We start from the raw sequence: 19,901 nt of genomic DNA, 5'->3' as shown, positions 1-19,901 counted from the left end.
GGCTGGAAAAGGTGGATACAGTCCTAGGAGACTCTTTCCTAGGACTGTATCCACCTTTTCCAGCCACCAGAGCACCGGAAAGCTGAATTAATTTATGCAAGATAAGGCATCAACTGCCGAGCCGAGAAGTTCATGACGAATCGAATTTACTGTAAGTTCGCTCATCTCTAATTAACACTATATCTTAATTCGCCTCACGGTTTTATGCAGTTAATCTCACCAATGAGATTTGAATACAAATTGAGCTCCATAACTAGCATAAATGTACACTGGAGGTTAGAATGTAAAATTAACAGCAAAAATAACTAAATACAATTATAAAACTAAAGATAAGAAATTATTTTTATTTGAGACATATTGAGGATCGTTCACGTTTGATCCTGACACCTATTGTGACAATATACAACCGTTCTCTTTAATGAGTCCGGTATAGAAATGGACACACCCCTGGAAATCGGAGCGTGTTCACACACCAAAAAACATTTGATCTTGACATCTATTGTGAGAATATATAGACGAGCTCTTTAATGAGTCTGGTACAGAAATAGTTACACCCCGGAAATCAGAGAGTGTTCACACAGTAAGAGACAGAATAGATACACCCCTGGAAATCAGAGCGTTCACACACCAAAGAACAACACAAAATAAAATAAATATTGTGCACAGATTTGCCTCCCACAGTGAGTTTGCATGCTATGCTAAAAGTTAGGATCGGTAACCTATATTTTTTGTCATTTGATAATCTTTTATTTCTGATACAAAAATAGTTAAGTTTTTCTTTTTCCTGTGATTACCATGCCTGATGAAACCGCGCATGTGCGGTGAAACAAGTCTTATTTTAATAAACCTTTTATACTCACCTGATGTGCCTGTTCCGAGTCAGCGCCGCTAAAGACCCACCGCACCTTTGAAGTCCATTTGTATCCTTCAGCTACAACTCCCTCATCCAAAACGCCGTCATCCCTCAGACTCAACTTCCTGCTGCATAGCATTGTATAGCAGAGCCGACGCTGCACAGCATTGTATAGCAGAGCCGACATTGAATAGTGTGTACAGCAGAACCTGTATAGCAGAGAGCCGACACCAACTCCGCTCTGCTACGCGGCAGGAAGGTTTTTTGTCTGAGGGATGACGGAGTTTTGGATGAGAGACTTGAGGATAACAAAGGAGGGAGTTGCGGCTGACGCCTGACGGAGATTGGTCCGAGGGAGGAGGCGGGACGTTGTTTTGCCTGAGAGGGGACAGAGGTACGGCTGACGACTGACGTTGTCCTAAAATGGACACTGTGGTTTTGTAATCCCGGACACAGTTGTGGTTTGGTTACCATACAGAACAAAGGAGCCATTTGTCACCTGGACAGCTGATCAGTCTGTATGGCAGCCTCCCTACACTTCCAGCAGGTTTCTCCCTATTCAGAACACAAATGATCATCCCAGCAGCCTCCATGTGTATGATGGATTGCGAGGAATAGTGGTCAGTGTACAGCCAGCCTATCACACAGCAGTGGAGATTGGTGAAGGATGACATGTTCAGGTATTACATTTTTAAGTGCTTATTTTATTATAAATCCTGTTCACACACATCCAGTGTTTTGAATGATGTAAAAGGGCATTTCCTCCAGTCTCTGTACAGTCAGTTTATACACAAAGGTTCCTCCATGACAATAGAATGACATCACAGGTCACTTCCTCCTTGGATTAAAGGGGTACTCTGGCCCTAAGACATCGTATCCCCTATACAAAGGATAGGGCATAAGATGTCTGTTCACAGGGGTCCCGCCACTGGGGACGTCCGCAATCTCTCATGCACCCACCCGTTTCTGCTGCATGAAGCGATGATCTCTGTGTCTGAAGCCTCACGACCACGGGGCCGGATTATCGTGACATCATACCCCCTCCCATAGACTTGCATTGAGGGGGTGGGGTGTGACGTCACAAGGGGGCGGAGTTGTGACATCACGATAATCCGGCACCATGGTCGTGAGGCTTCAGACACGGAGCGATCATCGCTTCATGCAGCAGAGACAGGTGTGTGCTGCATGAGAGATTGTAGGGGTCCCCAGCGAACAGACATCTTATCCCTTATCCTTTGCATAGTAGATATGATGTCTTAGGGCCCGGAGTACTCCTTTAAGCAGGAACACCTAGTACAATAAAAGTTGTATTAAGGTGCCAAAGCCCTGTTCTAGTAGAACAATATGTTCCAGTGACTGGGCCTCACACAGAAGTATCAGGGGCTGGGGGCGGCGGAGCAGCCGTAGGGATTGCATTCAGCATTGCCGCCCTCTCTTCTTCCTTTTGCTTCCTCTTCACGGCTTTCATTTTCTTTCTCTCCTCCTTCTCCAGCTCTTTCATCATCTCCTGAAACTTAGCGCTACGGAAGTCTACATGGACGCCGAACCTTTCACGGGCGATTACCAAGAGACGTTCCTTGCGGGCTTTCTCGTCTCGTGCTTTCTGTTTTGCTTCCTTCTTCGATCTGCGCCACTCCTCCACCATCTTGGGCATTTTTGCCATGTTAGCTGCAATCAGCCGCTCCCTTAAAAGAAGAAAGGAAATGTTAAATGCGCAGTGTAGGACTGGGACCCCAACCCCCCCCTTCCAATGAGCCTTCAGACTGTCCAGGAATGCTGGCAGTTGTAGTTTTGCAACAGCTGGAGGCACCCTGGTTGGGAAACACTAAACTAGAAGGATCCAGTTATCCCTTGCCTGCTGCAGCCCTCTATACCCGGACAGCTGCATCCTTTGGATTTCCAAATGTTTTGTGACACTGCAACTCCCAGCATGCCCTGCAGCTAAAAACAGGAGAAAGAGGATTCTGAACCAGAGAGATAACACAAGCTCAAAACCAAAATGTAGTGTCAGGACATGATGGGCGGTACTGCTGTATATAGTGACTGTCCGATGCCATATACAGGTTATACCTGCAAACAGGACTTGTCAGTAAAACCCCCTTATTTTTAGGGAGGTGTTCCCGTCTGCTGCAGAACTTCTGTAGTGTGAATGGTGCAGCAGAATTCTTTTAAGAACAATAGGAGGCTGCTGCACCGTATTTTCCAAGCAGAATTTCACTCAGAAAATATGTAGTGTGATTGAGCCCCTAAACATGGAGAGTCAAATCCATTTACATTACAATTTTTGCACCTGTCAAGTTCATAGAAGTCGATCCTTGTATACGGCAGAGAATTGTACATATAGGGGGGAGATTTATCAAAACCTGTGGACAGGCAATGTTGCCCATAGCAACCAGATTACTTCTTTCATTTTTCAGAGGCCTTAAAAAAAAAAGAAAAAAAAAGAAAAAAGAGAAAAGCGATCTGATTGGTTGTTATGGGCAACCAACCCCATAGACTAATGTTTCCCAACCAGGGTGCCTTCAGCTGTTGCAAAACTACAACTACCAGCATGCCTGGACAGCAGTGTGTCAGTCATTACTGTCCCCTCAACTCCCCCTGTGCCACTTGTTATCGTCACCCCCCAACTCCTATTGTGTCACTGTCATTACTGTCCCCTCATCTCCCCTTTTGGCACTGTCATTATTGTCCCTCCCCTTCCCGTGTCACAGTTATTACTGTCCCCTCATCTCCCCTTTTGGCACTGTCATTATTGTCCCCCCTCCTTCCCGTGTCACAGTTATTACTGTCCCCTCATCTCCCCTTTTGGCACTGTCATTATTGTCCCCCCCTCCTTCCCATGTCAGTTATTACTGTCCCCTCATCTCCCTTTTGGCACTGTCATTATTGTCCCCCCCTCCTTCCCGTGTCACAGTTATTACTGTCCCCTCATCTCCCCTTTTGGCACTGTCATTATTGTCCCCCCCTCCTTCCCGTGTCAGTTATTACTGTCCCCCTCATCTCCCTTTTGGCACTGTCATTATTGTCCCCCCCCTCCTTCCCGTGTCACAGTGTATTACTGTCCCCTCATCTCCCTTTTGGCACTGTCATTATTGCCCCCCCCCCCTCCTTCTCGTGTCACAGTCATTACTGTCCCCTCATCTCCACCTCTATCATTACTGTCCTTTCGTTGCCACACACCCCCCCACCCGTTAGTTATCACTGTCCCCTCATCAGCCCCCGTGCGTCAGTCATTACTTTCCCCCCTGATCTCATCTTCCTCCTGTGTGTAAAATCGTGATACATCTGACCTACTTTTATTTTTTTGGGATTTTATTTTTGACACAACAATCTTGGGCCATCAATTTCACCAATACGTTTGACAGATGGAAATTTTTTATTTTTATTATTTTTAAATAGCGTCCTTATATGGCACCATGTAATACTCGATCTCTGCCACCTGACAGCTATCACGCCCCCTCCCGTAGACTTGCATTGAGGGGCGGAGCGTGACATCACACGGGGGCGGAGGCATGATGTCACACGCCACCCGCCCTGTAGTCGCCGGTAATCAGACCCGGAGCGAACACGCTCCGGGGACTGATTACAAACGGGGTGCCGCGTGCAAGATCCCGGGGGTCCCCAGCGGCGGGACTCCTACGATCAGGCATCTTATCCCCTATTGGATAGGGGGAAAACATGTCTAACCACCGGAGAACCCCTTTAAGTGACACATGCAACAAAAATTTTGCGCAGCACTGGAGGTTTTGCTCTGGGCCAATGATAATCCCCCGTCATTGTACATAGTTGTTAATCCCTGTGCTGCTTTTATACCTATACAAGAGTGTTTTGCAGCCATATTGCCTCCAGCTGTTGCAAACTACAACTCCCAGCATGCCTGGACAGCCGAAGGCTGTCCAGGCATGCTGGGAGTTGTAGTTTTGCAACAGCTGGAGGGCACCATGTTTGGGAAACACTTGTATAGGTATAAGGGGTGCCCCCCTGTACTGTCATATTTCCCATGACACTCAGGAGGCATGCTGGGACTTGTAGTACTGACCTTTCCCTCTGTATCCGCTGTAGCTCCTTCTCCTTGGCCTCCACCCGCTCCAGCATCTCCCCCAGGCTCGGGCACCATTCCTTCTCTTCCTCCTCCAGGGCCCGGAGCTGCTCAGGGCTCGGCCACAGACTCTCAGGCTTCACCCCCGAGGCGCTGCCATGGCGGCCGTACAGCTTGGCCTCGTAGGCCGGTCCCTTGTGCCAGGGCTTGGTGTCCGGGTGGTGAGGATCGGGTTTATAGATGGTGTCCAGCCCCAGGATCCTCGGCTTGGCATGGTAACCCGCCGCCGGCCAGGAGAAGGTCAGCGCCCGCAGCCTCAACCAGCATCTCTGCACGGGCAGCGCCCATCTTTGTGGGCAGGACGGAGGGGCCTCAGAGAATGGCGGAAGTGACAGTAAGCGCGCCGCGTCTATGTGGGGCTTTCTAGGGCTGTCCCTTACAAATGCCTGCAAAGAAAGCTGATGACAGCGAGGGGGCGCCCGCGGCCGTGCCTGACTGATTGTCCCTAATTAGCTCTAATTACCTGGCTGTAATAAAGCAGAGCTGAGCTCAGGTGTGGTAGGTTGAGTGTGTCTGCGGTTCACAGCCTGCGCCAGGAACTCTAGAGAGGTGAAGTACAATGCTATACATTAGAAAGAGGTTTAGGTTACATTTTTATTAGAGAGATTGGGGGAGATTTATCAGATCTTGTCTAGAGGAAGACTGGTGCAGTTGCCCATAGCAACCAGTTAGAGTGCTTTTTTTTTTTTTTTTTTTTTTTTACCAGACCTCTTTAAAAATGAAAGTGATCTGGTTGCTATGGGCAACTGCACCAATTTTCCTTTGCACAGGTTTTGATAAATCTCCCCCTTGTGCTCAGTTAACATCGTAACCCCCATAGTTGTAGTGGTGGGTTATTTATTTATTTTTTATATCTACCACATAATGAGGGAGATTTATCAAAACCTGTGGACAGGCAAAGTTGCCCAGTTGTCCATAGCAACCAATCAGATCGCTTGTTTCATTCTTAACAAGGCCACTGCAAAATGAAAGAAGTGATCTGATTGGTTGCTATGGGCAACTCTGCCTGTCCACAGGTTTTGATAAATCTCCCCCCCCCAATGCACTGAAAACTTATTTGTAAAGCAAAAACAGTTCCATGCCTTCTCTGGGTTGTTTTCACAACACTGTACAGCAGTGGACTCCAAACTGTGTGCCTCCAGCTGTTGCAAAACTACAACTCCTCACATGCCACTGCTGTATGCTATGGAGATGATGATTTTCTGCTGATCAGTACCATTATGGTGATGATAATCCTACTATATATACCTTAACACATGGGAAATGGCGTTTGTGTCCTTTTATTCTGTCAGGGTCTGAAGGGAGACACCAAGAATGACCCTTCGTTAGGCCCCTACTGCCATGGCAAACAGCAGCCCCCCATTCACCATGGAGTATATGCGGTTAACCAGCTGAGATCTGATTTATAGACTGCTGACCCCTGCTGTATATCGTGCAGGGTAAATCTTGAGTCCACAAAACTCTTCTACACCATGAAGATCCTTTAGACAGACAGGGAATCAATTTAATACTGTGGGGAGGAGCAGATTATTTAAGAATCTAGGTGCCAGGATGCGCACGTCACTACGCAAAAGGATGTTATGTGACATCATACGTTTAGTTACGGTTTCCTTATCTTTATTAAAGTTAAGTACATTTTTATAAAATATATAAAAAACAAACAAAAAAAAAATCCCCCTTAAACTTCACCTCAGTCCTAACACTAACCCCCCAATCCCCCCCGCCCCCCCCCCCCCCCCGCTCTGCCTCCGGTGTTCAGGTTCTGATGTCTTGGGTCGATACTGTGGTTTCTCCTCACCGACGAGGGCGTCGTAAGCGATGACCATGGGCAGAAAGAGGATCAGTGCAGGAACTCAGTCAGATTTTTTTACTTTTTTAGATTTGACTTTAAAGGATGGTTCAACTCTTAAATTTTTACTTGCCCTCCATATGATTGCCTCTTGCTTGCCTGGCCAGAAAAATTGTGTTATTGCCTTAATGGGTGGGGTGTTTACTAGTGGGGACCACAGGGGGTCAGTACTGGGGGGTTGCTTATTTTCAATCTTTAAAGGGGTATTCCAGGCAAAAAAAAAAATTTTATAGATCAACTGGCTCCGGAAAGTTAAACAGATTTGTAAATTACTTCTATTAAAAAATCTTAATCCTTCCAATAGTTATTAGCTTCTGAAGTTTTCTGTCTAACTGCTCAATGATGTCACGTCCCGGGAGCTGTGCATGATGGGAGAATATCCCCATAGGAGCTGCACAGCTAGGAGCTGCACAGCTCCCGGGACGTGAGTCATCAGAAAGCAGTTAGACAGAAAACAGCAACTCAACTTCAGAAGCAAATAACTTTCCGGAGCCAGTTGATATATAAAAAAAAAAAAAGTTTTGGCCTGGAATACCCCTTTAATGACCTTGTAGAGGGAATACAGAGTAGAATTTCAATATTTGCAGTTGATGCCAAACTTGGTAAGGTGATCACAGAGGAGGATAACATAATATTACAGAGGGATCTGGGTAAGCTGGGGGCTTGGGCACAGACATAGTAAATGAGATTTAATGAGGATATATGTGAAGTTATGCACTTGGGATTTAGAAAAAAAAATGTACAACTATGTGCTAAATAGTAAGACATTAGGTAAAACTTCTTCAAAAAGGTTTTTTTTTTTATACTGGTGGACAGTAAAATCTACTCTAGTGATCAGTGCCAGGCAGCAGCTGCCAAGGAAAACAGTCATAGGATGTATCAAGAGACTCGGGACCAGGACAGGGTTTTTACCTCTGTATAAATCATTAGTCAGACTACATATGGATTATTGTGTCCAGTTTTGGGCGCCTGTGTATAGGAGGGACATGGCCGAACTGGAGAGGTGTGCAGAGGAGGGCGGTAAGGAGAATTAATATGGGAGGATTACAGGACCAAGACAGGTTATCACTTGGGGTTATTTATTTTGGAGAAAAGACGTCTCAGGGGCGATCTGATCACAATGTACAGATATATGAATGGAGCGGTACAGAGATCTTTCGTGATCTTCTATACCTAGACCGGTAACCAATGACAAGGTTTCATCTAGAGGAAAGGTTTCACCATCACAGAGATTCTTTACTGTAAGAGCAGTGAGACTATGGAACTCTGCCCCATGATGTTGTGATGTCTGACTCAATAAACAAGTTCGGGGGGGGGGGGGGATAGAATACTACAGATCATGGATACTAGATTTATGTGAATAGAACGTTGATCCAGAATTTATTCTGAATCGCCATATTGGGGGTCAGGAAGGAATTTTTCCCCCTGTCATGCGGCAATTAGCGGCCTTCATAGGGGGTTGTCTTCTTCTGGATTAACACAGAGGGGTTTTCTGTTGAACTCAATGGCCTCTTGTGGTGTGTGTGTGTGCGTGTCCCCCCCCCCCCCCCCCCCAAACCTTACAAACTGGTTACAATACGGCTCCATTTACTTTAATGAAACCAAGCCGAAATCCCACATACTATCACGAGGGGTGCAGTTTCTGAAATGTTTTTTCTGATCCTCGATAACCCCTGTAAGAAGATTTGATAGATTATCCTCAGGATCAGAGTCAATTAATAGTTGCTGAAACCCATCACTCCTGTACATAGAAATTAGAGCTGAGCGAACTTACAGTAAATTCAATTCGTCACGAACTTCTCGGCTCGGCAGTTGATGACTTATCCTGCATAAATTAGTTCAGCTTTCCGGTGCTCCAGTGGGCTGGAAAAGGTGGATACAGTCCTAGGAAAGAGTCTCCTAGGACTGTATCCGCCTTTTCCAGCCCACGGGAGCACCGGAAAGCTGAACTAATTTATGCAGGAAAAGTCATCAACTGCCGAGCCGAGAAGTTCGTGACGAATCGAATTTACTGTAAGTTCGCTTATCTCTAATAGAAATCCTAGGGCAAACACTGAGCGACAGGGGACACCTTTATGATGTATGTTGTGTGGAGGAGAACATATGTGCACAGAGGTGACCTGTCTTTAACCCATTCCAGTCTCTATGGTAGTGACAGGTTTTTGGACCATCAATGATCAGGGGGGTCTGTGTGTACAGCGCTGGTGACAGCTGAGCCTCCATAGTGAAAGCTGGGATAACACACAGGTGTACGGCCCCCTCTCCCTGTATACTCAGCCCCACACAAGTAGGTGACAGTTTCATCCTTTATCTCGGTATCGGGCCTCCTGTACAGCTCCTCCATTAAGTCTGATAGTATAGAGCAGTGGTCTCCAACCTGCGGACCTCCAGATGTTGCAAAACTACAACTCCCAGCATGCCCGGACCAGCCAACGGCTGTCCGGGCATGCTGGGAGTTGTAGTTTTGCAACATCTGGAGGTTCCCGCAGGTTGGAGACCACTGATCTAGAAGGCCGTTGGCTGTCCGGGGCATGCTGGGAGTTGTAGTTTTGCAACAGCTGGAGGTCCGCAGGTTGGAGATCACTGATCTAAAGGGCCGTTGGCTGTCCGGGCATGCTGGGAGTTGTAGTTTTGCAACAGCTGGGAGGTCCGCAGGTTGGAGATCACTGATCTAAAGGGCCGTTGGCTGTCCGGGCATGCTGGGAGTTGTAGTTTTGCAACAGCTGGAGGTCCGCAAAGTTGAAGACCACTGTATAGAGGTAAACCAGAAAGATGGTGCAAAGTTATATCCTTAGCATTCATAACAGAAAACCTAAATCTATGAACATTGGGACAAACTATCTAGTGATCTTGGAGGGCAGCAAAAACATTGGTGAATAGTTTTGTTGCCGATACCTGAATGACATGGGGGGGGGGGGGGGGGGGGGGGGGGGGTGGGGGAATTTATCAATATGTGTCCGTGTGCAGCTGATTCGCAGCCATTTTTTTCCTTCGTGTCTTTTTGGCTAATGTGCGCCAAATTTATCAATTTAATAACTGAGCTACAGACTTTAATACCCTTTGCACAAATGAAAAATCACCTCAGAACTTTCTGTAGGATGTCCCATTTCTTAGACAAAGCAGAGATGGTATAAAAAAAAAAAAAAGGAAATAAAAAAATTATTTTTTATTAGAAGCTTTATTCATAGTCGAGAATAAAGCGCTGCGTTTCAGTCACTTTTGCCCAAAGTGGTCTACTTTGAAATTGCGCAAAAACTGGGCGAACATTTTGCGCCAAATTTCTGCCAATAAAGTGTCAGGAAGGCAATGATAAATCCCCCCCCCCCCCCCCCCCCCCCCCATGGGTGTATTGATTCGCGGGAAGCGATGATTTCCAATGTTGTGCTGGCCTCCACTACCACCAGATCGAACGCCCTGCAAGCCTTTTTCTGCGGAGCTACATCATGGACTCGCTGGATAATCAGTCGCATGTTGCTTCTTTATATATGTAAAATGGCTTAAAAGAAGACAAACTCTCTATATTAAGTGGAGGTTGTGTTGACAGTCCCTGTTCATGTGAATAGTCCCCACAGTAATGTACAAGCTGTGCCTGTCAGCAGTACTCCGACGTGAAGTCCCTCCCAGGGCAGGAGCTCTACTGTTCATTCTATACAGGTGACAACTGCAAATGTTACCAAACTTACCTGAATCTGAGTGGTCTGTGTCCGGCTTTAGGTGGATTGGCCATATGTAGAATAATATGGCTGTTTCTATAAACACTGCCACACCTGACCATAGGTGATGTCTGATATTGCATTTAGCTTATTCGGAGTAAAAAAGAGCCAAGCTGCAATACTACACACATCCTGCAGACAAGGTGTGGTGCTGTTCTTGTAAGGTGCAGTCACATCACATGTTGTGCCTTGGAGGCAAATTCTGAAGCTTTTAAAGGGGAATTAATTTTTTAAAGTAACTGGTGCCAGAAAGTTAGATTTCTAAATTACTTCTATAATAAAAAAAATAAAAAAAATCTTAATTCTTCCAGTACTTATTAGCTGATGAATACTACAGAGGAAATTCTTTTCATTTTGGAACACAGAGCTCTCTGCTGACATCGCAAGCACAGTGCTCTCTGCTGACATCTCTGTCCATTTTAAGAATTGTTCAGAGTAGGAGCAAATCCCCCCCCCCCCCCCCCCCATAGAAAACATATACTGCTCTGGACAGAGAAATTTCAGCAGAGAGCACTGTGCTTGTGATGTCAGCAGAGAGCTCTGTGTTCCAAAAAGAGGAGAATTTCCTCTGCAGTATTTAGCAGCTAATAAGTACTGGTAGGATTAAAAAAAATTTAATAGAAGTAATTTACAAATCTGTTTAACTTTCTGGCACCAGTTGCTTTAAAAAAAAAAAATTTCCACCGGAGTACCCTTTTAATCAGCTACAGATTTATCCATGCACTGACTTAATTCCTATGACACAAACAGGTTCTCCTATTGCCAAATTTGACTTAGACGGAAACTCTGCAGACCAAGTTTTTCGGGCCGCGCCAAAGCCTGATACAGTTGAAAAGTGACCCGACTGAAATTACTAATGGATTCCGTGTGGGCCGTTGTATTGAATGATACGTCTGCAGCCAATTTCAAGCTTCACAAAGTTACGTGAATGCACACTTAGGGTATGTTCACACGCGCAGATTTTTTAAGCGGGTTTTCCGCTGTGGGGCGGGCTCTTCTCGGCTGTCCACAGCAGATTTTCTGCGTCGGAATTTACACTGTGGAAAATCCGTCACAGTCCGCCCTACTGACTTCAATGGAGCTTGCGGTGGATTTTCGGCAGTGTACATTCCGCTGCTGAAAATCTGCTGCGGACAGCTGAGAAGAGCCCACCCACTTTCAAATACGCAGCGGAAAACCCGCGAAAAAAATCTGCGCGTGTGAACGTACCCTTATTTTACGCTGCAGATTCCGTACCCGTATTTTACGCTGCAGATCCGCCGCTGAAGGACCTCTGTAGGATGCCCTTAAATGTGCCTGCTTGGAGCGGCAATACGCCGCTCCGAGCAGACACACTGCGATGTGCGAGTCGCCGCGCATGCACAGTATACTTGCGCACACATCGCGGCCGCTTCCCCTGCTCAATGAGCTAGGCCGAGAGCTGCTGCGATGTGTGCGAGTATACTGCGCATGCGCGCGGCATCGTGTGTCTGCTCATAGCGGCGTATTGCGCATATAGGAGGTCCTTCAACGGTGGATCCGCAGCGAAATATGCTGCGAAAATCCACACGTGTGAACGTACCCATAGAAGGCATCCACGTTTTCTTTGAACCATGAACATTCCCTATAGTGCAGTGGTATCCAACCTGCGGACCTCCAGATGTTGCAAAACTACAACTCCCACCATGCCCGGACAGCCAACGGCTGTCCGGGCATGGTGGGAGTTGTAGTTTTGCAACATCTGGAGGTCCGCAGGTTGGATACCACTGCTATAGTGAGTTTAGGGTATTGTCACACTGAGGGATTGAAAAGGAATAATTTTGGTTGGATTTCGTGTGAAACTCATTTTGTTTATAAGTAAATAGAAACTGACTTTAATGAACTTTTCGCAGCAGATTCTGCCTAAAGAATGAACGTGTTCAATCTTCAGGCTGAATAGAATTCGGCGTCACAATTCTGCTAGTGTGAACTGGACAGTGGAAAGTCCATTGAAGTCGATGGAACTTTAATTTGAGGATAAATAGAAGCGGCATAAGAAAGTCCAAATTACTCAAGTAAATTCCTCTCCAAATCCTCAGTGTGAACAGACCCTAAGGCTGGGTTCACACTATGGAATCTCCGGGCAGGAGATTTAGCCGGCGGCACTAGGACCGCACAGATTGTATTGCCCTCCCCATAGACGGCAATGCATTTCTGGGTAGGTCTTTTGGGAGATCTGCTCTGAAGTGCATTGACATCTATGGGGACGGCACTGCAGTCCGCACGGTCCTAGTACCGCCAGCTCAGTCTCTGGCAGAAATTCTGCCCAGAAATTCTACAGTGTGAACCTAGCCTAATACTGATTGAATATTTAATCATGGGGGGGGGGGGGGGGGTGTCTGAATCCTACCACCTTAGATGATCAGATAATAATGGTGGTATAAAACTGTAGAACAATGGTCTCTAAACTGTGGACCTCCCAGATGTTGCAAGGTATAGTTTGCATGACTGCTCTAGTGACTTGCATATGGTTGCGGTTGGTCTTCTAAGGGTGCGTTCACATGGCTTTTTTTTTAAAATTTTTTATTTTTTTTATTTTTTTTTTATCCCAGTTTTGCAGGCTGTAAACGGATTAAAAACGGTCTTAAAAAAAAAAAATTCCATTCATGTCAATGGGTGTGTTTTTACAATCAGGTTGTACCAGTCTGCACTCATTTCTTTTATATTTATTTTTGACAGCAGAAAAACAGCACATGCAGTATTTTTTTTTTTTCTTCCGTCAAAAACAAAAACGGAAGAAAATACGGATACAGTAAATTTGACATTAAAGTCTATGGAAAATGGATGAGCCATTAGGGTCTATTCACACGTACAGTATTCTGTGCAGATTTGATGCGCAGGATTTTCTGCTGCAGATTTCAATGTAAACTGAACACATCTTGAAATCCTGCGCATGAAATCTGCGCAGAATACTGTACGTGTGAATAAACCCTTAATGTCATCCGTTTGCACCCCTTTTTTATTTTTTTACTTCTGAGCATGCTCCAGAACAAAAGAATTTACTTTTTTTGTTTATTTACTGAACAATAACAGATCCAAATGGTACTCCAGGTGGTTCCAGCCAATCGCAGCTCTCTGTAGGAAATATGACATATATATTATATTAAATTAAAATTATATTATAATATTATAATTATATTATCAGTGCAGGGGAACATAGAAGAGTGGACGCATCTATACATTATACAGAACGATCGCAGTGGGTGTCAGGAGTGAAACATGCTGTGATCTGTCCTTAACTGCAGGTACTACTGCTCCCAACATGGGGCACACTCTGCTCCATGCTGGGAGCTGTAGTACCTGCATTAATAGACAGATCGCAACAGGTGTCAGAAAATACACACCCTGCGATCTATTAATGCAGGCACTACAGCTCCCAGTATGGAGCAGTGTGTGCCCCATGTTGGGAGCAGTAGTACCTGCAGTTAAGGACAGATCACAGCAGGTGTCCCTACTGACACCCGATGCAATCGTCCTATCTATTGCAGAGATGCGGAGCGGCTTTCTCCTGCACTCACATTTTTGCACTATACGCCGGTCAGTGATGTGAATAGAACATCGCTCATTCATATTTCCCTCAGAGAGCTGTGATTGGCTGCAACCATCCGGCCAATCACCACTCTGGGCGGTAAATATGAATGAGTGAGGTTCTATTCACATCACTGGCCGGAGTACAGAGCAGAGATGTGAGAGCTGTATAGAGCCGCTCCGCATCTCTGCTATATTATGGACAATCGCAGCGGGTGTCAGTAGTGACACCGGGGGATCTTTTTTTTAATATACAAAATAAGAATTTTGTGAAATAAGTTTTGTGTTTTCCATCCCTACTGCATCATTTTTTGAAGAGAAAAAAACGCCAAAGGGGCCAAAAAAGGCAAATTCCACACAAAGGTAAAGACTCGAGGAAAAAATACCAAAACGCAGGAGAAAACAGTGTCCGTTTTTGTGGCGTTACTGAACATAGTAACTAGTAGACATTAGGACAGGTTCAGCCCCTAATTAGAATAAATGTCTCCATTCACAGCCTGAAAGACTGTCCTGTTATACAGCTGAAGACTTGTTACCTTACATGTAGGAAAGCTTCTGTGAATTAGACACATTAGGGGAGATTTATCAAAACTTGTGCAGAGAAAAAGTTGCCCATAGCAACCAATCAGATCGCTTCTTAATTTTTTTTTATAGCACAATCTGTTATGGGAAACTGCACCACTTTTCTTCTGCGCAGTTTTGATAACCCCCCCCCCCCCCTCCCCCATTGCTCTTATCAAGAACATCAGCAGTGTGAGCTGGACTTGGTCAGAACAAGCTTTCTGTATGTAATGGGGTACTCCGCAGCTAGACTTCTTATTCCCCTATCTAAATTATAGGGGATAAGATGTCTGATCACTGGGGGGCCCTGCGATCTCCCACAGCGGTTTAGAATGCCGGGTTCCTGCAGCAGAGGCCGTGACTCCACGGCCCCTCATGTCACACCACACCCCCTCCCATAAACATAGAGGGTCGGGGCGTGACGTCACGGCCTCCGGCTCCAAGCGTTCAGAACGCTGGAGTACCCCTTTAAACTTTTATTTCATCATATCTTTCAATGTTTCATAATGACACGTGTTTTGTTGGTGGACATGTCGCTCTGCAGCACTTCTGAACCCCATGTCTGACAGTGCAGGCTCGGCTCCAGAACTTGGGCCATACGTTTACAACGGTGTCCTACAGCACCAGAACTTAGTGTTGGGATAAACAGTGTTGTGTGTTGGAATATCTAATATTACAGACCTTCCTTATGAAGAATCCGTCAAAATTAGCGGGACATGCATTTTTCTCCACTATAAAATCCTGAAAAGAAAAAAAAAAGACAGAAACCTGATGGACCCCAATAAAGGGATTATCCAGCACTAGTAAAAACAGAGCTGATTTTAATCTAAAAAAAAAAACAGCACCACTCCGGTCCACAGGTTGTGTGTGGTATTACAACTTGGTTCCATTCTCTTCAAAACCACATCCACCCTGCAGACAAATGTGGTGTAGGTTTTTATTTTTTTTTTAATCAAATAAATGTATTTTTGATGCTGAATAACCCCTTTAAGGGTGCGTTCACACTGCGAAATTCCGTCTGGCGACCACTGCCGAAAATGCTTTGGCGTCAGGGTCGTGGGGCACTGAGCCGTCTCCATTGATGGTTGTGCAGTGAAATTCCGCAGTGTGAACGGGTCACGGAGACCCATTCATACTAATGTTAAGTTCACACAGCGGAATTCTGCCCATGGAATTCCATAGTATGAACGTACCCTAGAAGTCAGTGGGATCTGTCGACCCGCATGGCTGTTAATTACTGACCTTTTTGTCTCTTATTTTATTTTTAGGGATCAACTCTTCACTTTTATATTTGCAACAGTTTTGATAAATCTCCCCCACATGCCTTTCCCTTTCTGTTTAGGCAGAATGTATGTGGCTCATAGGAACACTTTCTAGATGATACATTTTGTGTTATGGCGTACACTTCTGTATACAGAGCAGAGCTGTTCCCACTAGACGCCCCATCACCTGTCGTCTTCCATGAAACTCAAACAGGTCTAAACAACTGAAACCAGAAGGCAGATCACTGTTCTTGGCAAAACACAAACCAATTTTTGTTTTTCTTTTTGTCCAGACAGGTGCGGATTATTTGTTTCCTTTTGGGTATATAAGACCCTACAGTCCCTGCAGGATTTGAGACGTTAAATTATCGTATGACTCTGGGGTCTCTTGAAGCCCTTCAAGATTGACGAAAGGGGACAGATCCCCAGACTGTACTGCTTAGACCTACCTCACTACTGAAGAAAATGCTTTGGTTCCTAATCATTCTGGCCGCCTCCTCGGTGAGTTCAGCTCCTTTTCTTGAGGAAGAGGAAGGATCTGGCTTTACACATATGGACTCAAATCAGGAAAGTCCTCAGATGGCTTCTGTTTTTGGAGCTCACAGCGTTCCACCTTTGGCCTTCCTCAACAACCCCTTTATCAGAAGGGACAGAACAGATTCCTTTAAGACCATTTCTCAAAATATACAGAGTGTTCCTTCAAAGGATCACATGGGAGAAGATGCATTCCGAAAGAAACTGGTTTGGGAAAATGCCATAAAGAAGGAGAAAACAAGGTCCCGTCCGGACCAGGTGCTGCCGATTGGACAAGATGCCTTGAAAAGATCACGATGCAATGCCCTGCCATTTATACAGGTAAGTTCCTTCTTGGACGACTCCTACTCAACATCTCTAGAGAACTCTTCATGCCAGCGCCTCACTGCTAATTTGGGTTTTATTTTTTTTTTTTATTTTTTTTTTATTTTACATTCTCCATTACACCCATCTCGGAGGATTAATGTTACTTTAAAACTTGTTGGGGATGATTGTGGGGAAACCCTCTGCACAACCACCATAAAATTCTATTACTTTAAAATAAGACCAGGAAGAGTTGTCACTGGGCCCTGCTGTCTGCCTCTATTTGTGAGAATAGTCCAGGCCGTCTTGGCGTAGGATCGTATCAGACAGAAGGGAAGTAGGCGACACTGATCACCATTTAGTCCTAAACTGAGGGCAGAAATTCTCATTTCCACCCCCCCCCCCCCCCCCTCTATTGTCTTGGTCTATTTTCCTACTTATAATGGTCTGGCTAGGCAATTGCATAAAGTTCCTCATACACTGATGTGAAAACACAACGCCTGTGATTTTTGGCGCGAATGACCTTCTGACAGAGGATGTTGTGGAGGTGGCCGACTGTCTGCCACCCCTTACTGTCCATGTCAGGAACTGTCAATGTCAGGAGAGGTTTGGTATGGAGATTTGCTGCTACTTTAGACAGTTCCTTACACAGGTGTCAACAGAGAGCACTGTGATCAGACTAGAAAACGTCCTCTGTAGTATACAGCAGCTAAGTACTGGAAGGATTAAAGGGTACCTCTCATCAAAAAAACTTTTGATATATTATAGATTAATGTATGCAGAATAACTTTACAATTGCATGTTATTAAAAAATATGCTTCTTTCTATTTAATTTTCCACTTTGAAGAAATGACCACTAGGGGTCTCCCTACCAGTCCTGGCAGCAAGCATTTCAGACTCATGCTGGAGTCCTAAACACTACGAGCTGCCAGTCGGCTTTGTTCTCAAAGGAGAACACTCAGAGCTGCCAGCCTGCTTTGTTCACAGCCTGTTTGGCTGTGAACAAAGCAGGCTGGCAGCCCTGAGTGTTTAGGACTCCAGCATGAGTCAGAAATGCTTGCTGACAGGACTGATCGGGAAAAATACAATAGAAAGAAGCCTATTTTTCATTAACATGCTATTGGAAAGTTATTCAACATTCATTAATCTAAAATATATCAAAAGTATATTTGATGAGAGGTACCCTTTAAAGAGACATGAAGCATAAACATTTTTGTCTCCCTGTGCCCAGGCTGCAATAACAAATATAAAACAAACTTTAACTCTCCTTCCTGCGTTGCTCCGGTATAGAGTCCCGTTTCTCCGGTGCTGCAGGTCTATGAGCTCAGAACGTCACGGAGCCATCGGCGTATCACTGGTTACAGCGATGTCCTGCCTCAGCTGGTGATAGGCTGAGTGAACTGTCATGTACAGGAGCCCGGCCAGAGCTCCTTTATAGGAGTTTGCTCAGCCTAGCACCGAACCATGACATCACTGCTGACTTTCTGAGCCCATAGACCTGCAGCACCGGAGGAACAGGACCCGATACCAGGAGAACACAGGACGGTGGGATAAAGCTTGTCTTGTTATTGCAGCCTGGGCACAGGGAGAGAAAAAAATGTTTATGCTTCATATCTCCATTTTTGAAGTTGATATGAAATGTATTTGTTTTTTTTTCCCCACCAGAGTACCCCTTTAAAGTACAGACTAAATACTACACATAAACCCAGGACTAGTGTACGTTGACACGAGTTTTACTACCATTCACTTCAATGGGCCATTCTGCAACCTGCAAATCTTTTCCTGCTGACCCATTGAAGTGAATGGTATCAGAATTTGCAGCGCGTTAGCGTCATCGATGTGTGAATGTGCCCTAAAAGTTGCCCTATTTAGGGGAAAATGCCTTTAACTCTTCTATTTTCATTTTTTTTATTTCAAATTTTGTGTCTCTTTCAGAATGTCTTCAGGAAGAACTGCGCTCCATTGCGGATTCCCAATAAATTTTGCTTTGGTCAGTGCAATTCCTTCTACGTTCCAGGTTGGCCCTCTGGGCTGTCGCAGCCCTGCACGTCATGCTCTCCCATTCGTTCCAGACTCATCTCTGTCCCCCTGCACTGTCGCGGTGGCCACCTGTCATGGGAAGAGGTGGTTCTCGTAGAAGAATGTGACTGTGAGACTCGCTTCGATCGGGTTGGCAGCGGCGAGGGTTTCCTGCCAGTGCCCTAAACGCAACAGACTGTAATGACAGACTCTGTCCGACACAGGGCCTCTGTAATGGCCTCTGACCTCCTATAGTCCTCTTGCCACAGGAAATGTGGGATCCCCTCAAAGCCCCCCTGTCAGGCGTATGACGCAGCCAGTTAATGGTTTTTATTTATTTCTTTTTATAGATTTATTTTGTGTATAGATTTTTTGACGCTGCTTCCTTTAGACGGGGATGCAAAACAAATATTAACAAAAGAATGTTTTACATTCTGTATTCAGGTTTTACTGTCTTTTTAGATGGTTTTGTAACTTTTTTTTTTTTTATAAATTTTTTTGGGTACATTCCTTAAATCACTTGTGACTTAACGAGAGATGAGCGAACTTACAGTAAATTCGATTCGTCACGAACTTCTCGGCAGTTGATGACTTTTCCTGCATAAATTAGTTCAGCTTTCCGGTGCTCCGGTGGGCTGGAAAAGGTGGATACAGTCCTAGGAAAGAGTCTCCTATTGTATCCACCTTTTCCAACCCATCGGAGCACCGGAAAGCTGAACTAATTTATGCAGGAAAAGTCATCAACTGCCGAGCCGAGAAGTTCGTGACGAATCGAATTTACTGTAAGTTTGCTAATCTTTAGACTTAACTTCTAAATAAGGGCTTTTCTTGGTCTTATTGGAGTGTGGAAAAATTCAGCAACTTTTTGAATTATTCCATTATCCATAATATGTAAGAGCATTCATTGCCTTCTGTTGGGAATGAGAAGATTTTTACATCCATAAGCTTGAAGCCTGTCTTGTAACAGTGTATCGGCAATGGTGACGGCTATCTAGAACATTGTAGCAGAGCCCCAGCGGTACAATTTCTTAGATTTATCTACGGTATTTTATTTAAAAATTTTTTTTTTTTTTTTTCTCCAAATGTAAATCCAGAATGTTTGCATTCTCAAATGGCAGGCGAAGATCTTTCTAATAATTTTTAATACTGTATCCTGCATGTT

The 19,901-nt window shown here is 45.0% G+C and overlaps 2 protein-coding genes across 10 annotated transcripts; one reads left to right on the top strand and one right to left on the bottom strand.

Moving 5' to 3' along the window:
- Positions 1 to 1,536: 1,536 nt before the first annotated feature.
- GADD45GIP1 (GADD45G interacting protein 1) lies at positions 1,537 to 10,528 on the bottom strand. The gene is made up of 4 exons (XM_056569751.1): positions 10,485 to 10,528; positions 8,424 to 8,542; positions 4,893 to 5,397; positions 1,537 to 2,538 (listed from the first exon to the last, which is right to left on the bottom strand). Exons 1-4 carry the CDS (start codon positions 10,526 to 10,528, stop codon positions 2,217 to 2,219), a joined length of 990 nt encoding a protein of 329 aa, XP_056425726.1. The 3' UTR covers positions 1,537 to 2,216.
- DAND5 (DAN domain BMP antagonist family member 5) lies at positions 5,270 to 19,278 on the top strand. 9 transcript variants are annotated; one of them, XM_056569118.1, is made up of 4 exons: positions 5,270 to 5,450; positions 15,964 to 16,097; positions 16,177 to 16,738; positions 18,656 to 19,278. In XM_056569118.1, the coding sequence occupies exons 3-4, from the start codon at positions 16,349 to 16,351 to the stop codon at positions 18,923 to 18,925; spliced, it is 660 nt and encodes a 219-aa protein (XP_056425093.1). In that variant the 5' UTR covers positions 5,270 to 5,450; positions 15,964 to 16,097; positions 16,177 to 16,348; the 3' UTR covers positions 18,926 to 19,278. The 9 variants fall into 9 exon arrangements, with proteins under 9 accessions (XP_056425093.1, XP_056425097.1, XP_056425091.1 ...); XM_056569122.1 differs by lacking the exon at positions 15,964 to 16,097 and having other exon boundaries at positions 5,270 to 5,445; positions 16,181 to 16,738; XM_056569116.1 differs by lacking the exon at positions 15,964 to 16,097 and having other exon boundaries at positions 5,270 to 5,445.
- The last annotated feature ends 623 nt before the right edge of the window (positions 19,279 to 19,901 follow it).

Source organism: Hyla sarda, chromosome 4 (genome assembly GCF_029499605.1).
Source record: "Hyla sarda isolate aHylSar1 chromosome 4, aHylSar1.hap1, whole genome shotgun sequence".
NCBI classification, from domain to species: Eukaryota; Metazoa; Chordata; class Amphibia; order Anura; family Hylidae; genus Hyla; species Hyla sarda.
Note: the sequence above shows the minus strand (reverse complement) of the source record. Positions and strands in the feature narration are given on the sequence as shown.

What these genes read in the sequence shown, in the direction of transcription:
- GADD45GIP1 (XM_056569751.1), bottom strand. Translation starts at nt 10,528, where the DNA reads ATGGCCAATCCACCTAAAGCCGGACACAGACCACTCAGATTCAG. An exon ending in CACAGACCACTCAGATTCAG is followed by an intron (nt 8,543 to 10,484) that starts GTAAGTTTGGTA and finishes TTCTATGTACAG; the next exon opens with GAGTGATGGGTTTCAGCAAC. An exon ending in CAGCGGATACAGAGGGAAAG is followed by an intron (nt 2,539 to 4,892) that starts GTCAGTACTACA and finishes TCTTCTTTTAAG; the next exon opens with GGAGCGGCTGATTGCAGCTA.
- DAND5 (XM_056569122.1), top strand. Translation starts at nt 16,349, where the DNA reads ATGCTTTGGTTCCTAATCATTCTGGCCGCCTCCTCGGTGAGTTCAGCT. An exon ending in ATGCCCTGCCATTTATACAG is followed by an intron (nt 16,739 to 18,655) that starts GTAAGTTCCTTC and finishes TGTCTCTTTCAG; the next exon opens with AATGTCTTCAGGAAGAACTG.